At 47.6% G+C, this 14839-nt stretch overlaps 1 protein-coding gene across 1 annotated transcript in view; it reads left to right on the plus strand.

The window, feature by feature from the left end:
- The first annotated feature begins 3873 nt into the window (after positions 1–3873).
- Positions 3874–14839, plus strand: part of ZGLP1 (zinc finger GATA like protein 1) — a 49165-nt gene continuing 38199 nt past the window's right edge. Inside the window, exon 1 of the mRNA XM_089657645.1 lies at positions 3874–4139. Coding sequence (XP_089513771.1) covers positions 3874–4139 — 266 coding nt within the window. The remainder of the gene's footprint in view (positions 4140–14839) is intronic.

The following is a 14839-nucleotide window of genomic DNA, read 5'->3' on the forward strand; positions in this document are numbered from 1 at the left end:
CATACAAGCATGTGGGGGCCATACAAACTACTCAGTACAATCCTGAGTTGCTGCAATGTAGTTTCAGCAAAATGGACGAGCCTGCTGCATCTTTTCTTCACTTTAATTTTTGGGGTGTCTTTGAATTCAGTCCTCTGTAGGTGAATAATTTTCAGTTCCATCAAACAATGGGGCATCCTTACATTCCTAACATATTACCCATCCATATCAGTATAGATATCCAGCAGGAGATTTTTCCCCATTGAGATCTGCTGTGTTTTCAAATTGTTCCTTTCATTTTTTTTAGCAATGTATTAAAGGTTTGCTTTTGGGTTTAACACCAATTTGAAGCTACTTTAACACTGCTCCACTGCAAAAAAAAATGCATCAAAACATATTTTGACAGCTGTGGTGCGTTGTGTTTTTGATGCATTCTTGATGTGTTTAGCCCCACTGAACAAAGCACTTCCCACAGGTGTGTTGTGTTTTATGGTGGTTTCCCTTCATTTCAATGTGGCGAGTTTTTTTACCGAAGGACATGCTCCAAAAATGTAGCAAGGTTACGGTCACTGCTCCACTGAAAAAACATGGGCTTTTGCCACCGTGCATTGCTTTTTTGTAATGCTTTTTCCCCCACCGGACAAAGTACTTCCAACTGCTGAAATGCATTTGAGTTTTTGATGCTTTTTCCATTCTCTTCAATGGGAGGAAGGTGTTAGCTGCATTTATTTTTACCAGGGTAAACATGCCCCAAAAAAGCAACAAGTAGGATGTTTCTCACCAAAACCAACCAGCGAGAAGAGTGTCATAGGATTTAAGGGAAAGCAGTTTTTAACTGAAGAATGCACCAAAAGCAGATTGGTGTGAAAACAGCCCAAGCTCTCCTGCACACTGGGTATCAAAAACCTCACTTTTAGCCCTGGTTCACACTAAAGCCGTGCAGCACATTGCATGTGATTTGCAAAGAAACCGCACTGCATTCCTGTGCAAATCACAGGACAGTGCAGTGCGGTTTGAACCAAAGGGTTTTTTTTTGCCATTTTGTATGGCTGAAATTGCATTACATCTGCGGCAAAAAGGTGCAGGACCCTCCCCCCCCCCCCCCGCACCTGATTTTTACTGCATGGATGCTCACATCCATGCAAGGCAAACTCTGGTAATCGCACTGCGTTTTGTGATCTGTTTAGGGGTGTGTCTTTAATTTAATATTGACACCCATACCAGATCGCATGTACGCTATGCAATTACAATGCGGTGCAGGAAACACACAGGGTTCGCTGCGTCTCCCACACCATATTAGTGCAAACCAGGGCTAAAAAGTGTTAAACTTTTTTCTGCCTCTAAACACCCCTCCATGTTACATAAAAATAAATAATTGCCATACTAATCGAATATATCATAATATCTCTGACTCACTTCTAATTCAGTGTGGATTGTAAACCCAGCAATACTATGAAAAACAAAATGGCAGTTAACAAATGCAAACCTGCCTAAAAGATTGTTTATATTAAGTCCTATGCGGAGTAATATCACTACAATGGTGAATGCAATGTTGAATTTATTTGATCTCAGATCATAGAAAAGGTAGATAGACATGGTGAACATGGTACAATCATGTTTTAAAATCAAAGAATTAAAATAGAGAACTGTTCGGCATCTTCAAGATCGCTCTATGGGCAAAAGTAATCAATAAGAGGCTGTAGGGATTCTTCTGTGTTCATCAGATGAAATTTCCATTCTTTGTGACCTAGTAATCGCATTCTCCTCTAACTGTTCCTAAATGATCAAAAGATATATGAAAGGTTCCTAGGAATAAATTGTGGACAATCATGAATTCAGAAGAATCAAATAGCTTGTCATCATTTCAGCCTAGTAGGATGCACATATGCAGGTTAATTGGGTGATTAATAATCTCATTACATGCTGTCTGAGTGTACCATATCTTGTAGATAGTGGGTATGGATATTCTTGTGTCCCCTCCAGTAACCCCTCCAGGTTAGCCCGTGAGTAATAACCCCTCCAGGTTAGCCCGTGAGTAATAACCCCTCCAGGTTAGCCCGTGAGGTGGGTCCCCTCCAGGTTAGCCCGTGAGGTGGGTCCCCTCCAGGTTAGCCCGTGAGGTGGGTCCCCTCCAGGTTAGCCCTCGGGTCCCCTCCAGGTTAGCCCTCGGGTCCCCTCCAGGTTAGCCCTCGGGTCCCCTCCAGTAACCCCTCCATGTTAGCCTGTGTGTCCATGCACTCATAGGAGATTACAGGCAGAAAAAAAAAAACACAAAAACTGGTACATTCAGTAGAGCGGTGCTTCAGCAGAAAAAACACCCAATGCGGGTAAAGGCATCTAAATGTGCCTAAACGCTAGAAGCATTCAGTGCTTGAGCACGCATTAATGTCAATGGCCAGAAGAACTATTCTAACCAATGGACTGAATGCCCAAACACATGACACACCTAAACAAGTTTGCACATCACAGCTTTAGGCTATGTTCACACTAGCTTTGTCAGCAGGAGTCAGGAGTTTGGGAATGGTTTTTAACGCTTCTCAAACACCTACGAAAATTCTGCACATGGCAGCACACAGTGCTGTTCACACTGAAGCCTTAGCGTTGTGTCACTGCAAAACTGGTGTCTCATGTCGAGTCAGGACAAGTTGAAGCCTCCCATTCAAGTCTATGGTACCGCTCCTCAAACATCTGGCAGGCTTTTGCAGTGTGGTTGCAACACAGTCGCAAGGAGTTTGCGAGGCGTTAATACCATTTAACCTCATAAGCGTTTGTGGTGCAGTTTTAACACTTGGCAAATGCCTATCAAACGCCTCAAAACTACGCATAGGGCATTTGGGGAGTGTTTGAGGCATTAAAAACCCAAATGCCTGTCAAACACTATAGGGGCATTTGGCAAGAGTTAGAAATAAAGTCAAGTGTGAACAAGCCCTTAGGCTTTTTTATGCCGCTTTCCTCCTGCCAGAAAGCAGCTCATTCACAAGCCCTGCAAATTTCAGACAGACAGCCCAGAAGGCGGTATGGCCTGAATGTTGCATGGCTTGTCTGCAGAAGCCTGACATTGCACCCCTGATCCACTGATTACAGGTGCAAGGCTTTCAGGCTCCTGCAGCAAAATAAATGCACTTTCGCCTGCAAAAAATATGTGCATTTATTTTTTTTCTAAAAAGGTGAACCAGGGGCAGACTGACAACTCATGGGGCCCCCAGGCAATAGGGGATCATAGGGCCCCTGTGTCCTTGCCCAAACTCAAAAAAAGCCTATGAAAAAGGTACCAGGGGCATCTCATAGGGCCCCCTACTAACCCTGGGCCCTCAGGCAGTGCCCAAGTTTCCAAATGGTCAGGCCGCCCCTAAGGTGAACTAATCCGTTAATATCTGTCTCTCTGGCTGACCGCCTTTCTCCCAGCAACTCCAAGACTCCACTTACCCATCTGCTCCAGGAAAGGATCCTGCCTCCTTGCGGGCTCTTTATATAACTTGCCCCAATTGGTGGTTCAGAAGGAGGGGGCTCCTGGCTTACATCAGGTGTTCCTACTCCAATCATCCACCCAACCACCCTGCAGATTAACCTTTCAGGTGCTGATCACTACACAAGTGAACCAAACCCTAAATGTGTCCTGTAGGGAGTGCAGATCGCCTGCTGAGAAGGGTTAACACCACTTGCTGACCTCTCTGTCCCACACTTTAATTTTGCTATGGCCCATCCAGTCAGTGGAGATCACTGTGCACAGCAGGTCCCTTGGAGGGAAATTTGTTTTTTTGGGTGATCAAGCAGCAAGGAAGGATTTGGGGGGGGACTTTGTATACTCTGATCTATAGTATCAGAGTTATCCCAGATCACAAGGCCTGGAGTGATCCTGCTATGAAACATTGGATGATCAACTGATTCAGTGCTATGATGGCTGATGGCGTCTACCCGGATTTTTCGGTCTTGGAAGAAGCGCTTCTACCACCCAGCTTCTCATCGGGTCAAACGTGGAGCAACCTAGGCGAGGAATGGACGAGGTTGATTTCAGAGCTGCAATGCTGCGAGCTGCCGCACAGTGTCGCCAAAGCGCAGGCAGACTCGGCTTCCCCCGATGCGTGTCCGGCCGCTCAGAACACGAACAAGCCGTGCCGCAGAAGATCCAGCAGAGGGCGCAAGCGTCGCTCCAGCAGCAGGTGTGCTATGGCCTAATACAGGGTGTAATGCTAACCATGGAGGAGCGTGCTGGGCTGACTGATGAGACCTCTGGGAGGAAAGGGCAAGGCAGTGGGGCTCTGGGACCCTAAGTGATTTTTAGGAGCCATACACAGTGAAAAAACATTTGTCATTATTTAGAAGTCCTCATACATACTGGACATTTTTACAGCGGCTGTTTTTGGCGTTTTTTTTTCCCTGCAGCCAGTAAACTCCCCAGCATGTTATCCTATGTGTCCATGCACACATAGGCTTTAATCAGCATTTTTTGGCAGGGGCAGTTTTTGGCTGGAAAAAAACCCCAGAACTAGAAGGTTTCTATAGGAGTTTTTTATCTGTAAAAACGCTCTAACGCTGCAAAACGTGGTAAAACGTAGCAAACCAGCGTTTTTATGAGCAAAAAATATTTTTTGGTTTAAAAAAACGCTAGAAACGCTGAAAAACATGAGTTTTTAATGCGACTTTACAAAGGTAACGCAACCAGCCTTATTAAAACGCCCAGTATGCATGGAGCCTAATAATAACCCGTCGTACAAAAACCCTAATTAACCGCAATTTGGAACATTTTTTACATACATATTAAAATCAGTTTTTTTTTTGTTTTGCTAGAAAATGACTTTGAACCCCCAAACATTTATATACTTTCGGATAGCAGAGCCCCTGAAGAATAAAACAGTAGCTGCTGCTATTTTTTATGTCACGAGATATTTGTGCAGTTGTTTGTCAAACGCAAATTTTCTGAAAAAATACACTGAGGGCCGGTTCCCACCTCGTCCCTTAAGTCCAGGTTCACACCGTGTCCGCTAGGGTGGCCACCTCATCCCTTAAGACCAGGTTCACACCGTGTCCGCTAGGGTGGCCACCTCGTCCCTTTAAGACCAGGTTCACACCGTGTCCGCTAGGGTTGCCACTTCGTCCCTTAAGACCAGGTTCACACCGTGTCCGCTGGGGTTGCCACCTCGTCCCTTTAAGACCAGGTTCACACTGTGTCCGCTAGGGTTGCCACCTCGTTCCTTAAGACCAGGTTCACACCGTGTCTGCAAGGGTTGTCCCCTCATCCCTTTAAGACCAGGTTCACACCGTGTCTGCAAGGGTTGCCACCTCGTCCCTTAAGTCCAGGTTCACACCGTGTCCGCTAGGGTTGTCCCCTCATCCATTTAAGACCAGGTTCACACCGTGTCCGCTAGGGTTGTCCCCTCATCCCTTTAAGACCAGGTTCACACCGTGTCCGCTAGGGTTGTCCCCTCATCCCTTTAAGACCAGGTTCACACCGTGTCTGCAAGGGTTGGCACCTCGTCCCTTAAGTCCAGGTTCACACCGTGTCCGCTAGGGTTGTCCCCTCATCCCTTTAAGACCAGGTTCACACCGTGTCCGCTAGGGTTGCCACCTCCTCCCTTAAGACCAGGTTCACACCGTGTCCGCTAGGGTTGCCACCTCCTCCCTTAAGACCAGGTTCACACCGTGTCCGCTAGGGTTGCCACTTCGTCCCTTAAGACCAGGTTCACACCGTGTCCGCTGGGGTTGCCACCTCGTCCCTTAAGACCAGGTTCACACCGTGTCCGCTGGGGTTGCCACCTCGTCCCTTTAAGACCAGGTTCACACTGTGTCCGCTAGGGTTGCCACTTCGTCCCTTAAGACCAGGTTCACACCGTGTCCGCTGGGGTTGCCACCTCGTCCCTTAAGACCAGGTTCACACCGTGTCCGCTGGGGTTGCCACCTCGTCCCTTTAAGACCAGGTTCACACCGTGTCCGCTAGGGTTGCCACTTCGTCCCTTAAGACCAGGTTCACACCGTGTCCGCTGAGGTTGCCACCTCGTCCCTTAAGACCAGGTTCACACCTAAGCGTTTTGCGGTGCATTTTGCAGAAGCGCACTACAGTCCATTTAACATGATTTCCTATGGGACAGGTTCACATCTCTGTGTTTTCACCCGGTGCGTTTTTTGAAAAGGGTCAGGGACTTTTTTTATATGCAAAATGTTGTGTTTTGGGTCAATAGACTTCAATGGAGATGCTGCAGAAATGCATGTAGTGCATTTTTGATGCGTTTTAATCTGCCCAGCAACAAGTTGGCATAAAAACACAAACGCATGTGCAAAAATGTAAAAATCACTGTAGAAACGAATCAAATGCAAACTGCATAGGTGTGAACCTAGCCTAATGCAGGCCATAGACGGGTCCAACATCGGCCGATTTTTCAAACGATAAACGAAAAATTGGTCGTTCGGCCGACGTTACCACCAGCGATTAAAAAAAAATCGTCCAACTAAATAATAAAGTTCACCCCATAACTTCTGTCCCTTGCAGGTCACGGCTCATGTGCAGATTTTTTTATCATTAAAACGATCGGCCAATTTGGCCATCATTGCCAGGAAAATCAGCTGATCGTCCAAATCAGCTGCAATTTTTCCAGCATGACTGATAATCTCAAAGTGCAAAAAACCCGAAAAACAGCCGATCAATTAACCCACTAACAGTGCAAATTTTTTTTTCCAGCCAAAAAATTGGCCAATTTTTGACCCTTATATGGCCGACATTTGACCCAGTTCACACCAATGAGGTGTGGAAAATGCTGCAAATCCTGTGCGTTTCCTGAACCGCATTGCAATCACATTCATGCAATCTGGTGCAGGTGTCAATGACAAACTAATGACACCCCAAAACAGATCGCAAAACGTGATGCAATTGCCAGAAATTGCATCACATGGGTGAGAACACCCAAGCGATGTCATTCAGGTGTGGATTTAAAAAAGGGTCCTGCACCTTTTTGGTGCGGATGTGATGCGATTTGAGCCATACAAACACAGACATTTGCATGTAATTTGCACTGGCATGCGGTGCTATTCCTGTGTGAATTACATGCGGTGTCCCGCACTGCATAGTGTGAACCTGGGATTAAACCTGAACACATATTAATTACACAGGTTCCATGGCTGATTTAGCTCAAATAAGGCACTGAGTGAGTTTAATGACCACCTTAATCAGCCCCAGAACCTGTGTAATTAATATGTGTTCAATTTTAAAGGGATGAGGTGGCAACCCTAATGCCCACACATGAGTCGCACAGGAACACGCTGTGCTTTCCTGAGTGATTCAGACTGCATGCAAAATGCATTCCATTTGTGATCTGCAGCAGGTGTCAATAGAAAGCTAATGACACCCCAAATGCAGGTCGCAAACGCAGTGCATTTACCTGCACCTGCCCACATTGGGTCACATTGGTACGTACCATACGATCTGGGTGCAGACACTACTTTTGGTGCAGTGTGGTGTGATTTTAGCCCATTCAAAATGAATAGGGAGAAATTATACTGCACAGAACCGCATGTGAATTGCACAGGAATGCACAGAGTGTTCCTGAGTGGGCATGGTGTAAACATCACCCAAAAGGGGACGTTCTGCTCTTCCTCCTCCTCTGCCATATTTGACTTTTTTTTGTCTGTGGGGGGGGGGGGGGGATACCTAGTTTTGGCAGCTAGCCAAGCTTCCCTCTGCGGACTCTTCTTGGCTGAAGTTTTCAGGAGATGACTTCTCCAGCTAGTTTCATCCAGTCCTGTATGGGGACAGTGACACCAGGACCCATAAGTAATATTTTACACATTGCTTCCGGGTCATTAACCGGAAGGGGAGATCAATGAACACGTGTTTGCTGATCTCCCTCCCTTCTATCGGTGGCACCCATCATGCAGGTCTCAGGTCCATTGATGGGAGCGCAGAGCCTGGGAAGCATGGCAGGGCAGATGGGGGGAGGGTGGAAGTGTTCTAGAGGCTGCACAGTTATTGGATCATTTCCACTTGACTTTCAGCCTGTCAGAATTACACACACTCAGTAAGATGCTTCCTGTTAGTTCTTTTTTACACTTGTGTTTGAGGGACATTAAAAAATGTGTGGCTGAGCCACACTTTTACCTGTCTCCAACCACTTCCCATTGTGCTGCAAAGGCACTGACACCATAGTATGGCAGTGGGTTTTTTTTCCCACAAATACTACAGTGGCATTGCCTCTTCAGCATAATGGAGAGTGGTTGGGGGATGGTAAAAGTGTGGCTCAGTGGCACATTTTTAATGTCCCTCAAACACAAGTTTTAAATTAGAACTAACAGGAAGCATCTCACTTTTTTTATGATCACACAGGACAGAAGGTGCTATATGTCTGTCTGTATACAGTGTATGGCTGTATCCCTGTCTTTGCCTCAGAAAACAGAAATTTTGAGCTTGCCTGTGCGCCGGGTTCCCGTTGCTGCCTGCGCGCCTGATTCCCGTTGCTGCCTGCGCGCCGGGTTCCCGTTGCTGCCTGCGCGCCGGGTTCCCGTTGCTGCCTGCGCGCCGGGTTCCCGTTGCTGCCTGCGCGCCGGGTTCCCGTTGCTGCCTGAGCGCTGGGTTTCCATTGCTGCCTGTGCGCTCGGCCACCTCTCTGTTGAATCACCTCCCGCCTCTAGGCTACAGCCTCCGCAGTGGAGGAAGGGTTAATCACACTGCCAGTGAAAGGCTGTGAGCAGTCATGGCTGGTCGCCACTGATCAGCATTGCAAAAAGTGGCTTTAGCCGCCTGCTCCTTGCCTCCTGGTGAACTGATGGGGCTCAGGGAAAAATGTAACTGATGTTACAGCAGGGCCAGCTGTACGTCCCTATCGGCGGCCCTGGTCAGGGCTGCGTCCTAGGCAGCTGCCTAGTTTGCCTAGCGGTAGCACCAGCCCTGCCTGGCGCCACCATCTTTGTATTTCTGGTGTGTCTGCAGATGTGCCGAAGGCCTGAGCCTGGCTCTCAGGTCCTCGCAGAGCCCTTTGGCATGTATGTGCAACATGCGTGTCATTGATTCTATGATTCCATCCACACCTATAGGTGATATTTAACACATGAGGATGTTTGCCATTGTATCTAATGGAGGGAGTTCACTCCTGTGTGGTGTGTTGACCTGTGCTGGGCAAAATAGTTTGTCTAATAATAAATCTCCATCTGTGGTGGCCTGAGGTGGTGTGCTGGAAGTGTACTCACTGCGTGTTCCCAGTCACTGACCACACAGCTATCAGGGAGAGGAATACACAGAATGGTTGTCGCAGGCTTTCCCCTCTCCATGACACCGCTCCTCTGAAGTCAACCGCTCCTCTGAAGTCACTTCACTTTACTGCTGACAAGTCGCAGCTCTCTGGTATCATTGTGGTCAATGCAGGACCAGCAGACCCATGTTGTATGTGGCAGCATATAGAACACAATGGTGAAGTGTAATGTGTACCAGGGTGTGTGCTGGGATTATATAGAACACAATGGTGAAGTGTAATGTGTACCGGGGTGTGTGCTGGGATTATATAGAACACAATGGTGAAGTGTAATGTGTACCAGGGTGTGTGCTGGGATTATATAGAACACAATGGTGAAGTGTAATGTGTACCAGGGTGTGTGCTGGGATCATATAGAACACAATGGTGAAGTATAGTGTATATATGAAGTGTGTGTGTGTAGGGGGGGGGGGTGTCAGTAAAGTGTGCATGTTAAGTGTGTGTGAGCTATGTATAGTGTATATATAGCATGAGGTACATGGTGTCAGTATTGTGTATATTAGGTGTGTGTGTGTGTGTGGGGGGGGGGGGGGGGGGGGGGTCAGTATGGTGTATATATGAGGTATGTGGGATTAGTACGGTGTATATATGAGGTATGTGGGATCAGTATGGTGTATATATGAGGTATGTGGGATCAGTACGGTGTATATATGAGGTATGTGGGATCAGTATGGTGTATATATGAGGTATGTGGGATCAGTATGGTGTATATATGAGGTATGTGGGATCAGTATGGTGTATATATGAGGTATGTGGGATCAGTACGATGTATATATGAGGTATGTGGGATCAGTACGATGTATATATGAGGTATGTGGGATCAGTACGATGTATATATGAGGTATGTAGGATCAGTACGATGTATATATGAGGTATGTGGGATCAGTATGATATATATATATATGAGGCATGTGGGATCCGTATGGTGTATATATGAGGTATGTGGGATCAGTATGGTGTATATATGAGGTATGTGGGGTCAGTACGGTGTATATATGAAGTATGTGGGGTCAGTACGGTGTATATATGAAGTATGTGGGGTCAGTACGGTGTATATATGAAGTATGTGGGGTCGGTACGGTGTATATATGAAGTATGTGGGGTCGGTATGGTGTACATATGAGGTATGTGGGGTCAGTACGGTGTACATATGAAGTATGTAGGGTCATTACGATGTATATATGAAGTATGTAGGATCAGTACGATGTATATATGAAGTATGTAGGATCACTACGGTGTATATATGAGGTATGTGGGGTCAGTACGGTGTACATATGAGGTATGTGGTGTCAGTACGATGTATATATGAAGTATGTGGGATCAGTATGGTGTGTATATATAATGTATGTGGGATCAGTATGATATATATATATATATATGAAGTATGTGGGGTCAGTACGGTGTATATATGAAGTATGTGGGATCAGTGTAGTGTGTATATATGAAGTATGTAGGGTCAGTACAGTGTACATATGAGATATGTGGGGTCACTATGGTCTATATATAAGGTATGTGGGGTCAGTATGGTGTATATATGAGGTATGTGGGATCAGTACGGTGTATATATGAGGTATGTGGGGTCAGTACGGTGTATATATGAGGTATGTGGGATCAGTACGGTGTATATATGAGGTATGTGGGATCAGTACGGTGTATATATGAGGTATGTGGGGTCAGTACGGTGTATATATGAGGTATGTGGGATCAGTACGGTGTATATATGAGGTATGTGGGGTCAGTACGGTGTATATATGAGGTATGTGGGGTCAGTACGGTGTATATATGAGGTATGTGGGGTCAGTACGGTGTATATATGAGGTATGTGGGATCAGTACGGTGTATATATGAGGTATGTGGGGTCAGTACGGTGTATATATGAGGTATGTGGGGTCAGTATGGTGTATATATGAGGTATGTGGGGTCAGTATGGTGTATATATGAGGTATGTGGGGTCAGTATGGTGTATATATGAGGTATGTGAGGTCAGTACGGTGCAGGAGCGGACTGACCATTTGGAAACTCGGGCACTGCCTTAAGGCCCGGGGTCAGTAGGGGGCCCCATGAGATGGCCCTGGTACCCTTTTTCATAGGCTTTTTTGAGTTTGGGCAAGGACACAGGGGCCCCATGATCCCCTATTGCCCGGGGGCCCCATGAGTTGTCAGTCCGCCCCTGGTACGGTGTATATATGAGGTATGTAGGATCAGTACGATGTATATATGAAGTATGTAGGATCAGTACGGTGTACATATGAGGTATGTGGTGTCAGTATGGTGTGTATATATAATGTATGTGGGATCAGTATGATATATATATATATATGAGGTATGTGGGATCAGTACGGTGTATATATGAAGTATGTGGTGTCAGTACGGTGTATATATGAAGTTTGTAGGGTCAGTATGGTGTAAATATGAGGTATGTGGGGTCAGTAAGGTGTATATATGAGGTATGTGGGGTCAGTACGGTGTATATATGAGGTATGTGGGGTCAGTACGGTGTATATATGAGGTATGTGGGGTCAGTACGGCGTATATATGAGGTATGTGGGGTCAGTACGGCGTATATATGAGGTATGTGGGATCAGTACGGTGTATAAATGAGGTATGTGGGGTCAGTACGGTGTATATATGAGGTATATGGGGTCAGTATGGTGTATATATATGAGGTAAGTGTGGTCAATATGGTTTATATATGAGGAATGGGGGGTCAGTATGGTGTATATATGAGGTATGTGGAGTCAGTACAGTGTACATATGAGGTATACACTGTATATGGGGTCAGTATGGTGTATATATGAGGTATTTGGGGGTCAGTACAGTGTATGTGGGGTCAGTACGGTGTATATATGAGGTATTTGGGGGTCAGTACATTGTATGTGGGGTCAGTACGGTGTATATATGAGGTATGTGTGAGGTTACATTCTATCCTGGCAAAGCTCTGAGTTTCTCCTTTTGATTCTCCTCCCAGAATTCTATCCAGTTCTCAATGTGTGACGTCACCCCGTATTCTCTGATACAGGTGTGAAGATTGTTACATTGTCCTGCAATGTCAGTGTGATGTTACATGGTGTCAGTGTGATGTTACTTGGTGTCAGTGCTCTCTCTGTGTATACCATAGTGCCTATTCTTGAGCCTCGTCCTTCCATTCACATCAGTGTATCGTTTTCTGAGAAAGAAGTGTCAGTCATGCCTCCTCTCCTCTGGGTTGTTACTTTGTATCGCTCAGGCTGTCATGGTTGTTACAATGTGTCCATGACTCTGTCTCTGCCAGGACTGAATGGAGGTTCTCTGGCTGCTTGTTCGATTCTCAGGCTTTATTTGTAACATTATTGTGTAGCAGGGGCGGACTGACAATTCATGGGGCCCCTGGGCAATAGGGGATCATGGGGCCCCTGTGTCCTTGCCCAAACTCAAAAAAGCCTATGAAAAAGGTACCAGGGGCATCTCATGGGGCCCCCTACTGACCCCGGTCCCTCGGGCAGTGCCCATGTTTACAAATGGTCAGTCCGGCCCTGTTGTGTAGTATGACTTGTGAGAAGTGTTCTATGAGCGGAGTATGACAGAATGTCGGTGTCCTCAGGAGGACTGTGCCCTCCCCCCCTCCTCCTGACACCTCCTCCCTTCCCGCCCAAATCCCTCCTCACTCTTTATCCCAGCAGAATAGTGTTCATGCACATGAATGGCTTCAAGTATCCCTCATTTGGAGTCACTGTCCCTCCTTCAAAACCAAGTCTCTCTGTACTTTAGTCTCCCTCTCATGTTCTCCCTCTCATGTTCTCCCTCTCATGTTCTCCCTCTCATGTTCTCCCTCTCATGTTCTCCCTCTCATGTTCTCCCTCTCATGTTCTCCCTCTCATGTTCTCCCTTTCATGTTTTCCCTCATGTGTTCCTCCCCTCACGCGCTCCCCCTCACGCGCTCCCCGTCACGCGCTCCCCGTCACGCTCTCCCCGTCACGCGCTCCCCGTCACGCGCTCTCCGTCACGCGCTCCTTGTCATGCGCTCTCCCCCACACGCTCTCCCCCACACGCTCTCCCCCACACGCGCTCCCCCACACGCGCTCCCCCTCACGCGCTCCCCCTCACGCGTTCTCCCCCTCACGCGCTCTCCCCCTCACGCGCTCTCCCCCTCACGCGCTCTCCCCCCGTCACGCTCTCCCCCCGTCACACGCTCCCCCTCTCGCGCTCCCCCTCTCGCGCTCGCCCTCATGCACTCCCCCTCACGCTATAGGGAGGAGACGCTGTGCCTGGGGCAGTTGCCTCTCCTGCCACCCTTGTCCTAGTATTGAATATATACTGTATACCAGGGCTGGGACAAGGGGTGGGCAGGAGGAGCAGCTGCCCTGGGCGCAGTGGGGATTTGGGGGGGGGGATGTTTGTGCTAGAAGGGGTGCTTTGGAGGGGGTATTTGTGTTAGGAAGGGGTTTTTTTTTTGGGGGGGGTGGGGGGTATTTGTGATAGTATGGATGATTGGGAGAATTTGTGTAGGAGGAGAATTTATTGGGGGGGGAGGATTAGTGCTAGGAGAGGGGGATTTGCATTAGGGGGTTATTCTCAGAGGGGAAATTTTGAAGGGCAGAGGACTTGTGCTAGGAGGAGGTATTTGAGGGAAATTTGAGGGGTAGAGGATTTTTGGCGGGGGGGGGGGGGGATTGGGGGGGATTATTTGTGCAAGTAGACATGATTGGTAGGATTTGTGCTAGGAGGGGAAATGGGAAGGGGGGGGGTAGTGCTAGGAGAGGGGATTTGGGGAGGGATTTGTGCTGGGAGAGGTGTATTTGGGGGGGGGGGGAAGGATTTATGCTGGGAGAGGGGTATATGGGGGGAGGGAGGATTTATGCCCAGGGCAATTTCAGGGGTACAAGATTTGTGCTGGGATAGTCGGAATCAGGGGTGGACTGACCATTTGGAAACTCGGGCACTGCCTGGGGTCAGTAGGGGGCCCCATGAGATGCCCCTGGTACCTTTTTCATAGGCTTTTTTGAGTTTGGGCAAAGACACAGGGGCCCCATGATCCCCTATTGCCCGGGGGGCCCCATAAGTTGTCAGTCTGCCCCTGGTCAGAATGATTGGGAGGATTTGTGCTTGGAGGGGATTTGGGGAGGGCTTTTTATTGGGAGAGAGGTATTTGGATGGGGGGCGAGGGTTTATGCTCAGAGGGGAAATTTGAGTGTATAGGATTTATGATAGGAGGGGGTATTTGTGCTGTTGAGAAAGGGGGATTTGGATGGGGGAGGGGATTTATGCCCAGAGGAGGTAGAGGATTTGTGCTGGGGGGGGGGGTGGGGGGCCTGGATGGGGGGTGGTATTTGTGCTAGGAGAGGATATTTGAGGGGGGGGGGTTAGTGCTAGGAGAGGTGATTTGAGGAGGGATTTGTGCTGGGAGAGGGGTATTTGGGGAGGGGGGTATTTATGCTGAAAAGGGACATTTAAGGGGCAGAGGATTTGTGCTAGGAGGGGGGATATGTACTGAAAGAGGGGAATTTTTGTTTGGGGAGAATTTTGTTTTTGCAAAGGGAATTTATGCTCAGGGGATACATGTGAAGATTAGAGCTAAAAAAAAAATATTTTTTTTTTGGGGTCGGGAGGGGCAGGGAGGGATTTTTTACTGACACATAATCACATAATGC

The sequence above is a fragment of the Staurois parvus genome, unplaced genomic scaffold (assembly GCF_062004578.1).
Source record: "Staurois parvus isolate SC_StPar_1 unplaced genomic scaffold, SC_StPar_1.0 ptg001014l, whole genome shotgun sequence".
Lineage (NCBI taxonomy): Eukaryota > Metazoa > Chordata > Amphibia > Anura > Ranidae > Staurois > Staurois parvus.